This window comes from Furipterus horrens, unplaced genomic scaffold (genome assembly GCF_987537825.1).
Source record: "Furipterus horrens unplaced genomic scaffold, mFurHor1.1.pri manual_scaffold_4, whole genome shotgun sequence".
NCBI classification, from domain to species: Eukaryota; Metazoa; Chordata; class Mammalia; order Chiroptera; family Furipteridae; genus Furipterus; species Furipterus horrens.
The window spans coordinates 24,831,406-24,851,095 of record NW_028327174.1 but is presented as its reverse complement, the minus strand read 5'-3'; the positions used below and the strand labels follow the sequence as shown (position 1 = coordinate 24,851,095).

The 19,690-nt window shown below is 33.4% G+C and overlaps 3 protein-coding genes across 3 annotated transcripts; all 3 read left to right on the top strand.

Annotated features, from left to right (window-relative positions):
* Positions 1–884: 884 nt before the first annotated feature.
* Positions 885–1,788, top strand: LOC150011393 (taste receptor type 2 member 46-like). The gene is given in 2 exon segments (XM_090275442.1): positions 885–1,432; positions 1,434–1,788. Coding segments are annotated over 2 exon segments (903 nt in total).
* A 4,915-nt stretch (positions 1,789–6,703) lies between these two features.
* On the top strand, positions 6,704–7,633 carry LOC150011392 (putative taste receptor type 2 member 33). The gene has a single exon (XM_090275441.1). It carries the CDS (start codon positions 6,704–6,706, stop codon positions 7,631–7,633), a length of 930 nt encoding a protein of 309 aa, XP_090131567.1.
* Positions 7,634–15,336: 7,703 nt separating this feature from the next.
* On the top strand, positions 15,337–16,345 carry LOC150011391 (taste receptor type 2 member 31-like). The gene has a single exon (XM_090275440.1). It carries the CDS (start codon positions 15,428–15,430, stop codon positions 16,343–16,345), a length of 918 nt encoding a protein of 305 aa, XP_090131566.1. The 5' UTR covers positions 15,337–15,427.
* Positions 16,346–19,690: the final 3,345 nt, after the last annotated feature.

Sequence of the window (19,690 nt, the reverse complement as noted above, 5' to 3'; positions counted from 1 at the left end):
ATACTGAGACTTATTTTCCATTTTGAAACTTATGGGGCAAGAATTCCTTCCATCCATAAGATGTGTATGTGCATGTGTTTGTGTGATTATGCCTTTACAAACAATAAAACTATACTTAAATGTTAATCACCAGCAACCAGATCTTAGTGAGAAATGACCCTCCTGAGGTACTCAAGAAAATCTTGATGCTTTAATAGAAAAAGTTTGAATTCTTTCTTCATAAATTTAACATTAAAAATAAAAAACAAAAGGGGGAGATAAATGGTGATGGAAGGAGACCTGTTTTGGTGGTGAACACACAATACAATATGCAGATGATATAGAATTGAGCACTTGCATACTATATAATTTCATTAACCAATGTCACCTCAGTAATTCAATAAAAATTTTAAAAATCCATAGTGATGATGATTCTGTCAATGAACCAGCTCTAAAGAACAATTTAGTATTTACTATATAGTCAATGTATTGAGATGTTAAATTTTACTAAGGACCAAGTTGATGAACACAAATTGTGGAGAGATTAAACAATGAAAATTGCAAAACAATGAAAGGGAATATGTCTACATTTGCATGATAGCAAATGAGTATTCAACTCTCACAACAACATCAGTTATGAAATATTCCAGCCTATAGTAAGGGCATATAATATTTGAATAGGAGTTAATTTAAGCTGTTTGGGGCATAACAATGTTTTTCATAAAAGAAAAGCATAGAATTCTTTCATTACCATACTGTAGCTTTCTTGCTTGACATTGGCCATAGGTTTTTTAAAAACACCAGAATTTTATACATATTCAAGATCAGCTGCAGATAGAAGTTAAGGTCATAATATTAAAGAAATCAACACCAGTGATATTAGACTTTACCTTCTTTTTCTAGACATGATGCATTTGTTACCGAGCATTCTTTCTATCCTAGTGATAGCAGAGTTTTTTCTAGGAAATGTTGCCAATGCCTTCATAGCCCTGGTGAACTGCATTGACTGGGTCAAGAAACAAAAGATCTCCTGTGCTGATCGACTTCTCACTGCTCTGGCGGTCTCCAGAATTGGTTTGCTCTGGGTAACAGTATTAAATTGGTATATAACTGTGTTTAATCTAGCTATCTGTAGCTCAGAAGTAAGAATAATTCTTTATGTAGCCTGGTTAGTAAGCAACCATTTTAGCCCCTGGCTTGCTACTAGCCTCAGTATTCTTTATTTGCTCAAGATAGCCAATTTCTCCAGCCTCTTTTTTCTTCACCTAAAATGGAAAGCTAAAAGAGTGGTTGTCATGATACTGGTGGGCACTTTGGTTTTTTTGGCATGCCATCTTGCAGTGATAAGCTTAGAAGTAGAAATGGGGATGAATGTATGTGAAGGAAACATCACTTGTGTGACCAACTTGAGGGACGTTGTAAGCCTCTCAAATTTGAGTGTATTCACAATTGTACACATTGTCCTTGACAGCTTTACTGCTGTTGATCTTTTCCATGTGGAAACATCTCAAGAAGATGCAGCCCAGTGGCAATAGATCCCAAGATGCCAGCACCAAGGTCCATGTAAGAGCCATGCAAACTGTGATCTCCTTTTTCCTGCTATTTTTTATTTACTTCTTGGCTCAAATCACCTCAATGTGGAGTTCTAATACTCCGCAGAACAATTCATTTGAAATGTTTTGTTGTGTTTTTGGACTCCTGTATTCTTCAAGTCATTCAATTATCCTGATTTGGGGGAATAAGAAGCTAAGACCAGCCATTGTGCCAATTCTGTGGCAGCTGAGGTGCTGGCTGAAAGAAAGGAAATAAGTGGGGAACCATGTGTCTTCTGGAAAAACACAAACTGATGGAGTCTCTAACATTTTGTACTTTCTACTACATTTCTTAATGTATATAAAATTGAGTAAGGTATACCTAAAAAATCTTTTACCTATTTTATCACAAAAATATATATGTGTGCATGTTTGTGAAAAATACAAGAAAGATTATAAAAATTACAAAATTACATTTTTATGTAAGCAATCTAATTTTACAAAATAGTGTAAGAAATTCTTCAGGATTATGAAGCCATGTGTATTTCATGTACATATTCTGTTATTTTGCAATAAAAAGTTATGATTCATGTTTATGCATATTTAAAACTGAAAACTCATCTGAAGAAATCACTCATATTTTCTGTTGTAATTAGTATCATATGTAAGTGCCAGAGTGTGTTTATATTTTCTTTTTGTTTGAACCTCCAATTTTTGGGATGGTAATAGTATTCATTCTAGATCACACATTAAGGATGGATGTTTGGGATAGATATAATTCCACTGAATTCTTACTTCATGGTTAATGGCAACCAGAACTGTTAAGAAAAGATGTATGTAATGAAATTAAGAAGTGATTAAGATATTTAAAATATATTTCATATACATCTACAATAAACAGTATTAGAGATTATTCCAGTTAATAGAAGTAGGTAAAAGCTTAGAAAAGAATCAAGATCTACAATAGAGATGAAGAGGAAAGAAAAATGATCATGACATTTTTAAAAATGCTGTTATGGTTTCATATGTGGTTAGGAAAGTCATTTATTTCATTTTTTTCAATTTAGAACATTTTTGAAGTAGGAATTCTTTTTTTATCACTAATGAACCTCGGGCTTCTGAATTGCGAGTCACTTTCTCCATCTTAAAACTTGAAAATTTCTTTTCAACTTTAGACAGGAAGAATCAACTCTTCTCTGTCTTAATAATATGCTTGATGTAAGAATAGTAAAAAATTATGGTATATAAGTCATTCACCTTTATGCATGCATGAAAATTGTTACTCATGATGTCTATGCAATTATAAAAATGTCTTCAAGATATGTTTTTATTAAAATCTTGTGTAAAATGATGAAATAGAAAGTGTTTTGACATAAATTTGGTAGCAAGATCTTTTATAGGAAAGAAATGTATAAACTTGTTCAACAACTGAATTTACATCTCCATATTATTCTTAGTATCAAGAAATTTTAACAACATTGCCTATACCTTAAGATAAATCTTTCCCACGTCTGATTTTTTATTTTTAAAAATAACCTAGTAAAATATAGCCTCATTCTGTGGGATGTGCATACCGTGTCACTCCCGAGTCGGACTGCACAGCCATTCTCGGCGGTGCAGATAGACTCTTAAGAAGCTACACCACGACGACCTCAGGACCAAAAAGCCAGCACATCAGATAGTTCATGAAAATGATATTCTAAAGACTAAATCAATAGGTGAATAAACACTATTAGGTCTGGAAAACCAATGATAACAAAATCCATGATAAGATCTGCAGGCGGCTTAGAAATCCTAGTTTTTTTTCTTCATCCGTCAGATTGCCTCCAAACAAATCTTGACATGCTCAGTTCCAGTCACTGCCTTAGGCTGGTGAAAGGAAAGCTGTCACATATAGACTCCAAAACATAAAATGACCCATACATAATCTAAATTTATTATTGCTTTTCTAACAGTTCTGATGTGTCTGAGGATCCTCTGTGAGCAGTTACCTAGGGAATCAGGCTGATTGCAAGCCGCCATCTTGAATACGGCGCTTCCAAGATTGCCGCGGAGTCATAACCAATCCAGACAGCAGGGAGGGCGAAGATGTAAGCAGAAGCCTGTGTAGGACGATTTTGGGAGGATGGCCTGTAAATGGTGCATACAATCTTCACTCACAAGACATTGATCAGATTCAGTCACATTATAACACCATCTGTTAGGGAGGTTGAAAAATACAGTCACTCCATAGCTCAAAAAAGAAGTAGAAACATTTAATTGAGGACAGATGTTGGAGAGCACTTAGTAACATTTCAATGGAAAAGGCAACAAGTTATTGTAAAACAAAAGAAGTTCCTTCATTTAGAAGGGTGTCATAGCTAGTTCATGTCACTTTGATAATGTGATAAACCCTCACATCGGTCTTGAATTTGTTTCTCTGTTTCCTCATAAATTCTAAATAATTCAAGTTCCCACAAAATACCCCTGTCTTCATAAAACCATAATTGATTCTGCATTGTAGCATTTGAAGTTTCCTCATGTATATTCCCAGTATACTTTTCTTATAACTTCTAATTTAGCTTCTACAATATTTCTTACTAATTACATTTAGTTATTTGTTATAGGACTTGGGTGAGGCCTTGATGTGAATATAGTTAACAATAAATTATTTATATACTGTAATCACATTGCATCAACAAAAATACTTGACGTGTAGAAGGATTTTAGTGATGAGCAACAAATAATGACTGAATTACATAAAGTATCATTTTTCTAGCAATTATTATTCAAAACTTAAAATATTTGCATTTAAATGTATGTTTATGTGTGTCATGAAATGAAAAAGTTTTAAAATCATTGAGATATATGTGTCATTATTAAAGTAATACACTATCTTGATTAACAGCTTTGTAGCAAGCTTTAAAATTGGGAACTGTAATTCCTTAAGTCTGTTCTTTTAAAAAACTCTTTTGGCCATTGCCAGTATTTTGTATTTCCTTAAACAAATACTTTCTCTTTTTGAAAAATGGCCTTCTATTATTGATCATGATTGCACTGAATATATAGATCATCTGTTCATGTAAAGATCCCCCTTCTACCTGGATTTTAGTTCACTGGTCCTCTTTCCTTACACAACTCTGTGATACAGTGAAAACATAATTTTGATAATTTATTCCCCTTATCTTGGTTGTTGCAGGAGGAAATTTTGCCTTTTCCCACTCATAAGTGGAAGTTCTCCTGGGTTAATCTTAAAGTACCAGAAAACACAGGATCAAATCAGTAACAATCCTCTGTGCCTGTTGTCTGTACCAGACACACACAACTGAAAGCACTCTACTCAAATGGTGTACTTCCTCCTCACAGAGACCACCAGAAAGCTTATCATGGTTATCTGATTTTTTGCTGATGATTACACTGAAGCAGAGAGTAGTTTAAAACAGAGCCCAAGATCAGAGATATACAAAGCTGAGAATCTTGGGTTTCTTTCATGACAGTTCAGCTCTAAGCTAGTCCTCTAAAAACAATTATGATATAAAAACTTAATAACACCCAAGAGTAGCAGTTGATATTAACATGTATTAATCTTAATATATTACATAGTCTGAAATGTGTTAAATAGAGAAAATAAAACTAAATTTTTGTATACAGAGAAGTCTACTCTCCAATGGAAACTATATGTTCATTTAAATCTTTCAAGGAATATTTATAACATTTCTGAACACTTTAACTTAACAATTAGTATTTAAATATTAAATAAACTCAAAAGAGAAACTTTATCAAAGCCCTAACATGAGAAATCTGTTTGATATCTATTAATAATGGACTGAAAGCCCTGAGTGAAATAAAAGATGGATTTAAAAATAGATGATCTGATTGTGATTCATTTTTCATTTTGAAAACTATGGGACAATAATTCCTGCCATACATGATGTGTGTGTGTGTGTGTGTGTTGTGTGTTTGTGTGCCTAAGCATTTATAAGCAATAAAATTATATTTAAATGTTAGTTATCAGCAATGAGAACTTAGTGAATATTGGCCTTTCTGGGATACTCAATAAAACCTTGATGCTTTAATAGAAAAAGCTTGGATTCTTTCCTCATAAATCTGACATTAAAAACTAAAATCTTAAGTGCCCATCAGTAAATCAGTGGGTAAAAAACTGGTACATTTACACGATGGAATACTATGCAGCAGAGAAAAAGAAGGGCTCCTACCTTTTGTGACAGTATGGGTGGAACTGGACAATATTATGTAAGTGAAATAAGCCAGTTAGTGAAAGACAAATACCATATGGTCTCACCTATAAGAGGAATCTAATGAACAAGGAAACTAACAAACAAAATAGAACCACAGGCATGCACACATAGATCAACTAAAAGCAACCAGAGGGTGTGAGGATAATGGTGGAAAGAAGGGGAAGGTACTAGACAAAGAATGAGTATGAATGACCCATGGACATGGATAACAGTGTGGGGATGGACTGTGGGATGGGCGGAGGAGGGCAAAGAGGGAAATACTGGGACAACTGTAATAGAATAACAATTAAAAGTGATTACAAAATAAAAGCATATTCTTAAATAAAAAAACTAAAATCCAAAAGGGAGGATAAATGGTGAATGAAGGAGATTGACTTTGGATAGTGAACACACAATACAATATATAGATGATGTATTATAGAATTGTACCCCTGAAATGTATATAATTTTATTAACCAGTGTTACCTCAATAATTAAATAAAAATAAAAAATTCATCGATGGCCATAATTTTTTGAACAATTAGCATTCACTATATAGTCAATGTATTGGGTTGTTAAATTTCACTATTAACAAAGTTGATGAACACAAATATGGAGAGGTTAAACAAAAAAATTGCAAAACAGTGAAAGAGAATATGTCTATATTTGCATGCTAGCAAATGAGAATTCAGCTTTCACAACATCAATTATGAAATATTCCAACCTATAGCAAGGTCATAAAATATATGAATAGGAGTTAATTTGAGCTGTTTGGGGCATAACAATGTTTTTATAAAGAAAGCATCGAGCCCTTCTATTAACATACTTTGCTGCTTTCCAACTTGACGGTGGTTGTAGAATTTCATAGAAACAAGAATTGTATCACATTGAAGATCAGGGGCAAATAGAACTTAAGGTCAGAACATTAAAGGAATCACAACCAGTGATATTACAGTTGACCTCCTTTTTCTAGAAATGATAAGTTTATTACCGAGCATTCTTTCTATCCTAGTGATAGCTGAGTTTGTTCTAGGAAATGTTGCCAATATCTTCATAGCCCTGGTGAACTGCATTGACTGGGTCAAGAAACAAAAGATCTCCTGTGCTGATCGACTCCTCACTGCTCTGGCCGTCTCCAGAATTGGTTTGCTCTGGGTAATAGTATTAAATTGGTATGCAATTGTGTTTAATCCAGCTTTCTATAGTTCAGAAGTAAAAGTTATTTTATGTATTTCCTGGACAGTAAGCAACCATTTTAGCCTCTGGTTTGCTACTAACCTTGGCATTCTTTATTTGCTCAAGATAGCCAACTTTTCCAACCTTTTCTTCCTTCACTTAAAATGGAAAGCTGAAAGAGTGGTTGTCATGATACTGTCTGGCACTTCAATATTGTTGGTTTTTCATCTTGCAGTGGAGAACATAGATGAAAAAATGCAGATAAATACATATGAACGAAACATCACTTGGAAGACCACATTGAGAGACACTATACACCTTTCAAATATAATTGTATTCACACTTGCAAACTTCATACCCTTTACCATGTCCCTGACAGCTTTTCTGCTGTTAATATTTTCCCTGTGGAAGCATCTCAAGAAGATGCAGCTCAGTGGCAAAGGATCCCAAGATGCCAGCACCAAGGTCCACGTAAGAGCCATGCAAACTGTGATCTCCTTTCTTTTGCTCTTTGTCGTTTACTTCTTGACTCTAATCATCTCAGTTTGGAGCTTTAATAGTCTTCATAATGAGTCAGTCTTCCTGTGTGGCCAAGTCCTTGCAATTCTCTATCCTTCAAACCACTCATTTATCCTAATTTGGGGAAATAAGAAGCTAAATCAGAACCTTCTTTCAGTTTTATGGCAGGTGAGATGCTGGCTGAAAGAAAGGAAACTTTCAACACCGTAGATTAATAAGAGGGGAATCATTTCTGTTCTAGCAGAAACAAATTGATGGCGTCTATAACATTTTACACTTCCTACTGGTTTTACCATTGTGTATGTAATGGAATAATTTTCAAAGTTTTATCTAGAAAATTCTTACCTGTTTATCACATAGAAGTATATATACATGTGGGTATATAAAAAATATGAGAAAAATTGTAAATGACTTAATCTTAACTTTTCAAATAAACAATCTAATTTTATAAAATATTGCAAGAAATTCCTCTGAATTATAAAGCCATGTGTATTTCACATAACATATTTTATGTTACGTTTTAATTGAAGAATTTATGACCTATATATGTGCTTTTTTAAGAACTGACAACTTATCTCAGGAAATCATTGTTATTTTTAATTGTAATTTGCACCTCAGTGTGTTTAGATTTCAGTGTTGGGAACTCTAATCTTTTGCATGGTAAGAATATTCATTTCTAAGTCATACACTGGTGATGTTTGTTTTGGACAGATTTTATTCCATTATGAATTCTTAATCAATTTTCTTCTGGCATATTATTTTTTGATAAAATTTCTCATGTTATTCAGATTGATTTTCCCCACCAGGAGATCACCTCTCATTATTTTATAGTTGCTTTCTAAATTTCAATTTTCTTTTTATGGTTACAATTTTATTATATTACATAAATGTGACTATGTATATGATAATTCATTAAATCTAGAGTGCATAGAACAGAAGAAATACCATTGTTTGGTGTACCATGATTAACATGTATCATTGTTTTCATTTGATAGAAAAAAGGGAAATATATGATCAGTCTAAAAAACAAAACACATTTCATATTTTTATGCAGGTTTTATTAGAGTACCATACACAAAAATATAGGAAGAGAATGATATTTTTTGAAGATGATTTTTGAAAGTATTGATCCCAAAGTTTAAGGCAGTATTATATTATTCATGAAACTCTCCATTTATAAACAAAGATGCCATTTAATAGAACAGTTACTTAATAATTTAAAAGTTTGAGCTATTTTATTAAACAAGACAATACACACAATTATAAATAATTGGAAGAAGTAAAATAATTATTATATGCAGATAATATCATTTTGAATCTGCAATAGACAAGAGAATGAGTTTTTAGTGTGTATGCTGCCAAAGTGAGCACAAAAGTATTAGCTTTTAAAATCCACATGTGAACCCCTGGCCAGTGTGGCTCAGTTGACTGGAACATCATCCTGTAACTGAAAGGATGTGGGTTTGATTCCTGGAAAGGCTGCATAATACCTAGATTGTGGGTCCTATCCCTGGTCTGGACATGAGTGGCATTGATGTTTTTCTCTCTTTTCCTTCTTCTCTCTATTAAGATAATGAAAAGATGCCCTATGTGTGGATAAAAAAATAATAAAAAATATAAAACCACATGTGAGCACTTCCAACCAGATGGTGGTATAGGTTAATAGAGAACTCAAATCCTCCCACAACCATTTCAAAACTACAGCTAAACTGTAGAAAAGCCATCACTTCAAACCATCTGAAATCTAGCAGAATGAAAGTCCTACAACTAAGGGATTTAAAGAAGAAGCCACATCAACACTGGTAATGTAACAGGGGGACCCCCCCCCCCAAGAAATGGTGGAAGGGTTGGGAAACACTGACAACTGCACATATGTATGTTGCCCCAGCAACCAGGGGGAGCACACCGTGACTCATCAGAAAGAGTAGTTTAGGGCACATGCATTGGGCTAGAAAAGGAATTCTGGGAGCAGCCTAGAATTGATCTGATTTGGCAGAAAGTGGCAGGGTTATTTTTCTTTGAGTATTTTAGAAGGAATGGGCTTTGAGAAAGAAAGCTGTCTTTATTTAAAATTGTGTGGTCATTAAATAAAAGATTTCCTTTCCCCCAAACTCTGTCTTCAGACTTTTTGCCTGTTTGTTGGCAAGCCAAAGAACGCTGTCACTGGTTGGTTTCCGTAACAGTAAGAGGGGCAGAGATATGATGTAGAATGGGCTGGTCTCGCAATCACTTGTGGCCAATAAAAACCTGAGGGATATATCTCTGTTGGCCCTGCAGAGGTACCCCTGAAGAGCGAGAGGTCCCAGCCTAACATCAGGCCCCCCAGCCCAAGGTTACAATACCAGAAAGAGAAGCCCCCCTAACTTCTGGCTGTAACTATAGTTCCAATTGTTTGGTTAAAATTTTAGTTTGAATTAAATTGTATCATTTCAAAATAAAAAAGTTGAACTATTTACTACAACACACCTCTTCACTGAAAATGCTACTGCTAGATCTACTTCTGTAATACTGTTATGGACTGAATTGTGTTCCCCAGGATCCACACATTGAAACCCCAACCCCCAATGTAACTATATTTGGAGATGGGGTCTTTAAAGAGGTCATAAAGGTTAAATGAAGTCATAAGTGTGGGTCCTAATCCAATAGGTTTGGTGTCCATATTAAAAGGGGAAGATGCACCAAGAGTCTCAGAGGAAAGACCATCTGAAGACACAGTGAGAAGGTGGAGATCTGCAAGCCAGGAAGAGAAGCCTCTCCAGACACCAACCCAGATGGCTCCTTGATCTTTGACTTCCAGGCTTCAGAACTCTTAGGGAATAAATTTGTGTTGTTTAAGCCACCATTTGTGGTATTTTGTTACAGCAGCCCAAACATACTAATGCAAAAACAAAAAATAAACTAAAAGAAAAAGATTGGGATGGAAGGAGTGATGCTGAGAAAACAAAATGTTAAAGTAGGCTGAGAGAATGACAGAGCATTGGTTGTGTAAGTTGTAATGAAATGGATATTTTGCAATTTGAAGCAAGTTAGTGATAAATCCTATATAACATGAACTGCACATTACAATTACTGAATTTTATTCTATATAAATTATACCTCAACAAAGCTAGTTAATAAACCAAAAATATATACATCACATATATTATAAGAAGTAGCAAGTACAAGAGGATTTTGACATATGCTAATGCTTTTGCTTGTATTAAAAGGAGACAGTGGTTTTAGACACAATTGTAAAAAGAAACATGGTAAACACATTAAGGAGTGTGTTTTACTTAATGAAAGACATGAAAAGTAAATAAACTCCTAAAAAGGTAGTAAGGAAAAAGGAGTAACAATGGATTCATCAAACCAAGACAAAGCAGACAAAGGAAATTAAAGAAGAAATAAGAAAGTATAACTGAAAACCACAAGTAGAACATTCAAAATGTGTCCAAAGTTATCAGAAACACTAAATGAATTGTTAATCATTAAAAGGTAGACACTCTCAAGCTTCAGATTAGCAAATATATATTATATATAATATAATGTTGATATTAGAATGAAATCTTATATGTTAATGTATTTTTATATATTTATATATTTTATTTTATATTCAAGATACATCTAAAAGAACTAAATGAAAAAGGTTGAAAGTACATGGATAAAGAAGTAAGAATATACATGATCAGAAAACTGCAAGATACTTTCCAATATTCACCCTTAACCTCTTAGTTAGTGACAGAGCCCTAATATTATCTTGTGCATTTTGTTGTTCAAACTACTTAACTTTGGACACTTCTGTCGTATGAGAGAGCGATAAATTTCCATTTAATTAAATCACTCATATGTGTTTACTTATTTATTGAGCTTTGTAATATAAAGCTGAAATCTGAATTAACACACCAACCAAACTAAAGCTAGTGGAATAATACTAATATGAAATTAAATAATTTTAAAGGAGAAATTAATATTTAAAGAATTATATTTAAACTAATAAAAATAACAACAATAATAAAAAGACAATAATTAGGGACATGACTGTTTTTTTTAAATGTAGTACCAAATTAAATGAATAAATTTTTAAAAGATGAATAAAATGTTAATCAATACATAGTGAATTTTTAAAATATTTCATGAGCTGTTAGATCAAGCAGACTTAATAATTGTAAAGATGATCTGACTAAAACAATAAATTTAATCTGATATATGTATAGTCCTGTAACAGAGCATACAATTATTTCAAAGAAACATTTAACTTTGGAAACATAAATCATGTATTAAGACAAAAACTGATCAATAAACAAAAAAGAATATCATACAAAATATATTTTTCTATTACCACATTTCTATATTTTAATGAAACATACTAATATTAGTAATAATAGTTTTGTTATATCATAATTGAAAATAAATTACTCACTAATTCAATCATAGATAAAACATGTTGGGAGTTAATCCAAAATTTAGAACTGAGTAAGAACAAAAGCACTATCTAAATTGGAGCATGAAAATTTCAGCCAATACTGGACAATTCTTATCTATAAAAGCATTTATTTAAAAAAGTAATTTAAAAGGATGAATGCGCCAGTTATTTAACTCAAGAAAATAGAAATGCTGGCAAGTTAATGAGTGTATGTGGAATCAAGCCAATTGCTATCATGCAATGACAAGGAAATGCAAACACAAATGAACATGAAGCAATAAAGAAGAAACAGAATTTAAACAAATATATTCTAAAACAAACACACTGCTGCAAATTCTCAAACACTGGGCTATATATTAAATGCCACCCCAGAGGTCTCCTTTGAATGCACTTTGACCTGAAGCACATTAATAATACAGGAAATAACATGTAAATTTGATGCCACATTCCAAAACCCTTGGTCAAAATCTAATTTTTAAAATACTAAGCAAAATATTACTGACAGATATAAGAAAACTTTATTCCCTATGCTCACTGACTTTACAATAAATATAAATAAGCCATAAAATAGAAATGAATGACAAAAACTCTTTAAAAATATAAAGAAGTTAGGAATAGAATATTTACCTAGCTTTATTGTATATAGAAAATGATATTCAGTGTTCTACAAGTATTATCATGTTTAAATGTAAAAACAGTTATACTATATTTGGTGTAGAAGGAAACTGAGGAATAAAAAAGGTTAAGTACGTTGCCCAAAGTCACTCAACTAGCAAATGGAAAAAAAATCTAAATGTTAGGACCAGCAATCTGATTCCCAAACTTGCATTCTTTACCCCTTTGTAATCTGCATACATAGTAAATGAAGAAATCAATGACATAGAAAACTAAAATAAAATACAGTTGAGGGTAAAATCAAAAGATTTTTTGTGAAAATCTATGAATAGACAAAAATCAAATATATATAATATTAGAAACATAGTACAGTAACTGTAGCTAATAAAAATCTAAAGGCATGTAAGCACACCTTTTTACCAAAAAATTAAAAATTCAGGCAAACTAAACATTTTTTAGAGCTTGACTCAGCCCAGCAGCCTCTCCGGTGCAGGGACCTGTCATGTGGTGCATGTGGATCAGCAACACCCTTTTCCCAGCATGCCCCTTGAGTTGGTTTACAGCAGAGCACCTCTGGCAAGACATTTCTTGGTTAACAGCTTTCCCAGCCCCCAGGAGGTAGATTTCTGGCACAGTGTAAACAATGGATTTCCAGCAGTTTCTGGTGGCATAGCTCAGTGAGCCATAGCTATGCCATCTTCAACAAGGTCTGGTTTTTAGCCAGGATGAGGGGGTTAATTTTTTGTGGGAGTTTTGTTTTGGGTGCCATATCTGAGCCCTAGGGATAATGACTGTTCCTCATATCTGCTTTTGCTGTAATTTGTAGAGTCCTCTTTGCTTCTTTTTAGTCAAGCTTTCATTATCCCAATCTTCTGTTAAATTAATAACTCTCTGTGTTAAACATTTTCTCATCAAATCTCTGTGTGCTGCATCTCCTGATTGAACTCTGAATGTTGAAGTATTTTTAGATCAAACTTTTCACTGAACCAACATATGTAAAAGTAAATGACAGAAAACCAATAAAACGTGTATGCTAAACAAATGCAGGAAAATTAAACTTAATGGTAAAATGTAGAATCTTTTACACTGATATGAGGATTAAGAAAAACTGTGTTAGCAGTTAGCCAATACAATAAGAAAAGAAAAATAAGTCTTATGAGAATTTGAATGAAATTGACAAAACAAAATTTTCCTTGTAGATAACAGGTTTACCAGTGGATAATCCAAAGTAATCAGAGAAGGAAAACTCTGATTCCAAAAAACCTCCGCTGCCTTGCGGCATACCTCTTCAGGGGAAAGGCTAAGGGAGTAAACCCCGACAGAAAATCCAGAGCCGGAGTCCCTAAGGCGGTTTGACGTTGTAGTCAACACCGGCAACTCCTGCGGCGCACCTGAAGCCAAGCTGTATTGACTCCGTCTTTCCTTTGGATCCTTCAGCTGCGAAGAGAGGGGGGGTCTGCTGCATGGGCAACAGCAGACCCTCCATATCACCCTGCCCAGGCTCTGTAGCTTCATCGCAAGATGTCAGTTCAACACGGGAGGAGACAGATACCGTGTCACTCCTGAGTCGGACTGCACAGCCATTCTCGGCGGTGCAGATAGACTCTTAAGAAGTTACACCATCGTCTCTCGAGACGGACGGCTGCCGCCGCCGACGAATCCAAAGTAATCCAAAAAAAATTAATAAATTTATCTAATAAAATAAGTATATTTAGCAAAATTGCCAAATAATACATTCATCTATACCTATTCACCAATTAGATTATTACATGTGAAACTGAACTTTATTTTACAATAGCAACAAAAACTATAGGATGCGTGAAAATTAGCCTCAGAAATAATATATCATATTTCATTGAAATTTTTATTAAGTTGTAATAAAAAAATAAAAGAATATTTGAATAAATGTAGATATATACTATGTTCTTGAGTAGATAGAATCAATTTCCTAAGATAACAATTGTGTCCAAATCCTTGTTCCCAATGCAATTACAATCAAAATCAGAATGGATTTTCTGGAATATATATAAAATTCCTGAATATTTTAGTTATATAGACTCAAGAAAGAAACAGTTATAAAAGAACTAAGAGAAAAGTGCTTGGTAAATATTAATAATGGACCAAAAAAAAAAAAAAAAGCCTGATATAGGAGAAAGGGATTTAAATTTTAAAAAGCCACCATGAGATTTATTTTTAATTTGGGAAATTATAGGACAATAGTGTGTATCTTACAGTTTCTCAGAATTTCTCAAGAGACCAAGTGAAATGTATCGATGGCATGCATGTGTGTGTGTAAGCTTGTAAACAATGAAATTATTTATGAATACTAGTTATCAGCACCCAATTTTAGAAGGTACCGGCCTTCCTGGGGGTCCTGAAGAAATGAAAGTTTTTGAAGGAAACACTTGAAAAACCAATAGATAAATTCCTTTAAGCCTTTCTGCACGAATCCAATGTTTTTGTTAAAATAAATCCTCCTCAGCAATAATGTCATTATGGTCATCACTAGATGAAAAAGATCCAACGATCAATTTAGGTATATGCTGCATGTTGTATGTATTAGGTTTTTAAATTTTACTAGCTAACATCTCAACATGATTAATTCAAATTATGTAAAGGTAAGACAAGGCAAATAATTGTAAAACAATGAAAGAGAATCTGTCTTTATTTGCATGTTAACAAATGAGAATTTGGCTCTCACTTCAACATTAACTATGAAATATTCCAGCCTATGGTAAGCACCACAGTGTTGAAAAAGAATTCATTTAAATCATTGGGGCAATGTTTTTAGTAAAAATAGCTTTGAATTCATTGGACCTTAGTGTTTTTCTGCTTGACATTGATCTCAAAATTTAAAAGAAAACAAGAACTTTACTGCACATATAGAAACCAGGTGCAGGTGGAACTTTAGAATATTAAGGAATCACAAGCAGCGATATTAAATTCGGCATTTTTTCCTCCCAGGCTTGGCTCCTTCCTCCCCAGACATGATCAGTTTATTGTTAAGCATTCTTTCTATCCTAGTGATAGCTGAATTTATTCTAGGAAATGTTGCCAATGTCTTCATAGCCCTGGTGAACTGCATTGACTGGTTCAAGAGCCAAAATATTTCCTATGCGGATCGACTCCTCACTGCTCTGGCGGTCTCCAGAATTGCTTCGCTCTGGGTAATAGTATTAAATTGGTATGCAATTGTGTTTAATCCAGTTTTTTATACTTCAGAAGAAAGAATGATTGTATTTATTGCCTGGATAGTAAGCAACCATTTTGACCTCTGTCTTACCACTAGCCTCAGCGTATTTTATTTGCTCAAGATAGCCAATTTCTCCAGCCTTTTTTTTCTTCACCTAAAATGGAAAGCTAAAAGAGTGGTTCTCATGATACTGACGGGCACTTTGGTCTTCTTGGTTTTTCGTCTTGCAGTGGTGAGCTTAGAAGTAAAAGTGAGGATGAATGAACATGAAGGAAACATCACTTGGGTGACCAACTTGAGGCACATATTACGCCTTTCAAATATAACTACATTCATGATTGCACATGTCATACCCTTTATCATGTCCCTGACAGCTTTACTGCTGTTGATCCTTTCCATGTGGAAACATCTCAAGAAGATGCCACTGAATGGCAATGGATGCCAAGATGCCAGCACCAAGGTCCACGTAAGAGCCATGCAAGCTGTGATCTCCTTTCTCTTGCTATTTGTCACTAACCTCCTGGCTCAAGTCATCTCAGTTTGGAGTGCTTATACTCTGCAGGACAATTCAGTTAGCATGATTTTTGAGGCTGTTGGGTTCCTGTATCCTTCAAGTCACTCAATTATCCTGATCTGGGGGAATAAGAAGCTAAGACAGGCCATTCTGTCCTTTCTGAGGCAGCTGAGGTGCTGGCTGAAAGAAAGAAAGTAAGTGGGGAACCATGTGTCTTCTTGCAGAAAACTATGAGTCAGTAAACTTTGTGACAACAAATAATATTGACTTGATTGTACAGATAAGGGAGATTAAATTTAATATCAATAGGTAGAAAGTTTAGGATATTCAAGTTACAGAAGAAGGATGAAGGAAAAAAGCATGAAGAAGAAAAGTCATAGCTATGACTTGTGATTACTGATGCTACATATTTCTTTATGATATAATTCTTTTTAGGGAAAACATCTACATTAAAAAGTGAAGATTTATTTAAGACTTGCTTGTTTAAAGAAAGTTTTACAACTTGAGAGCTTTTTCATTGGTGTGCTTTAATTTCTCGGCCCTACTTTCATTCAGATTCATTTATTTGGAGACATTAAAATAAGAAACATTTTAAATATGAATAAATATACATTTATGTAAGATTTAGTTTCTATGCAGAAAAGTTATCTTTTTATGTGCATCACATAACATACTTCCTTAACTGTTAATACTCTGATGTATATTAAAATACCTTCTAGATTGTGCTCATTTTAAATATGTCATGACTAACCTCCAGTTTGGAAACAATTCATTGAGTAAATCGATTAAAATGACATATAGAATTTTTATGGAGAATCATCAGAAATAGATATCATGAAACATCCTAAAATTGTGAAATAGTTCCTATGAAGATTTTTAAAAATGATGCTTATGTAGATCATGATCTATGTATAAGAATGCTCATAATAACATTATTATGAATATATTCCATCAACAGTAGAATGCACCAGTAAAATATAAATGCATCCAGTTGAATACAATAATTCAACAAAAATAAACTATAATTATGTACCACCACATGGATGATTGTTTCACATAAATGTAATTTTAAATAAAAGGAACTAAATCTCTCCTCAACCGAAACAAAAAAAAATTTACAAAATTGCCACGTAAATTATTACAATATTCTAAAACCCGATTGCAGGCAAAACTGAAATATAATATCTAAAAATCATATTTAGGTACTAAAACAACAAAGATAATTATGAAAATTACTTCTACAAATGATGGTGGTGTGATCAGGAAGGAACATAGAGTGAGCTTCATGTCTTTTTAACCTGAGTGGTGTCCAATTTAGAATAATTTATTAAACTGTACATCCTCTTCCCCTATATCACAGTCTGTTTCAAAAGTGTTATCACTACTATTAGCTTCTTTATTCTAGAAAAGTGTTGTATTTTTTTTGCATGTACTAAAACTGCATGTTATTACTTTAAAACCATTATCCTTTCAAACAATTTAAATACAAAAAGAAAATGCTTATATATTTATCCAAATAGTTACCATATCCAATGTTGTTTCTGTCTTTGTGTAGGTTGTGATTTCTGTCTCTCATCATTTTCTTTCTGCGTGGAGGAAATCCTTTAAGATTTCTTATAGTGTGGATCTCCTGGTGTGCTCCTTATTTCTCCTTCATTTTTGAAAAATATTTTGTCTTGGTATTCTAGATTGAGAGGATTTTTCTCTCTTTCAATTATTTAAAGATGTTGCTACAATAAACTTTTGCTTACATTATTTCTGAAGAGAAATATTCTAATATTCTTATTTTTTTCTCTGAACATAACATCTTTTTCTCTAGCTATTATTAATATTTTCCTTTTAAAACTACTTTTGAGAAATTTGATTATGGTTTGTCCTGGTGTAGTTTTTGTTTTATTTTACTTTGTGCTTGGAGTGTACTGAGCTTCTTGAATCTACAGGTTTATAGTTTTCATCATACTTGGAAAAACTTTGTCCATTATTTCTTCTGCTGAACCCAGTCTTTTAGGTCACTCTAATTTCATATTTATTAGGCCCCTCAATCTTCTCCAATGATGCTTTCTATTTTTTTTCAAAATTCTTTTACTTTCTTGTTTCATTTTAGATAGTTTCTATTTCTATGTCTTCAAGTTCACCAGTGTTTTCTTCTGTACTGTCTGATTGGGTATTAATCCCATCTAGTGTCTTTTTCATCTCAGATATTGTACTTTTAATCTCTTGAAGTTCAGTTTGGATCTTTATTGTGCCTTCTTTGTATCTTATCATTTTGGATACCTGGAATGCAGTTATTATAATAACTATTTAAAGTCCTTGTCTGTTAAGTCTAATATCCATGTCAGTTCTAGGTTGGCTTTGTTTGATTTCTCTTATTCTGGGTGTTATTTTAAACTTCTTTGCAGGTAATATATGACTGGATGTAGGACCATGAATTCTACCTTGCTGAATGCTGGATATTTTTTTATTTCTATAGATATTCATGAACTTTGTTCTGGGGCACAGTTAAATTATTTGGTCTTTGTTTAATCCTTTGGGTCTTGCCTTTAAGATTTGTAAATTAAGAGCTAATTATTCTCCACTACTGAAGCAAGAATTTTCTATGTGAATACTTTTCTAAATGTCTTGTGGAACATGAGATTTTTCAGAGTTTTATTCCATCAAGACTGCTTTAACAACAACAACAAACAAAAAACCTCACGGATTGGGTGGCTTATAAACAACAGAAAACTATTTTTCAAAATTCTAGGTTGGATGTCTAATTTCAAGGACCTGGCAGATTTGGTGTCTGATAAAATCCCACTTTCTGGTTCATAGTGGCCATCTTGCTGTGTTCTGACATGACAGAATAAGCAAGGGAAGTCTTTGGGGTCTTTTTTTTATAAGGGTACTAATTCCATTCATGAGGACTCCACAGTCATAACCTAATAACCTCTAAAAAGTCTCACCTCCAATACCATCACATTGTGAGTGAGGATTTAATAAATGAATTTGAAGAGATACAGCAGCAATAAGTATCTGGTCTTACTGGTGGAAACAAGCAATGTTCTGTACCCTTTGTGTGTTCTAAGCACTGTTTCCTCTAATCCTCTTGCATGATTCTTTCTCAGCCTTGGGTAATTTCCTCATAGGCATGTGTCTGTTTGTTTTCTGCTGAATACTTGGTACTCTGTGCTGGAGATTCTAGCATGCTTGGCCTCATGAATTCTCATTTTAGTCTCTTCATCTTGGGAAGTTCACTGGGCTCTAGCTAGGTTCCTGTCCCTGCATCATGGCCTGAAAATTTCCTCAAAGCCATCATCTGGGCAGTCATAGGTTCACCACATTCATTTTCCATCTTTCAGGTATCATTGTTCTTCATTGCCTGAGGTTTAGTTTCTTGAAGTCTGTTTCATTATTTTGTTTAATTTTCACATTTTCAGACAGGAAGGTAATTCTGGTCCAAATTATTTTCTCAGAAGTGAAAGTTCCTAAGAAAAATTTTCTTTGAATAACTTAGTTTTCTTTATTTGACTTTTTTCTTTTTAAAAGACAAATCACATTTAAAGT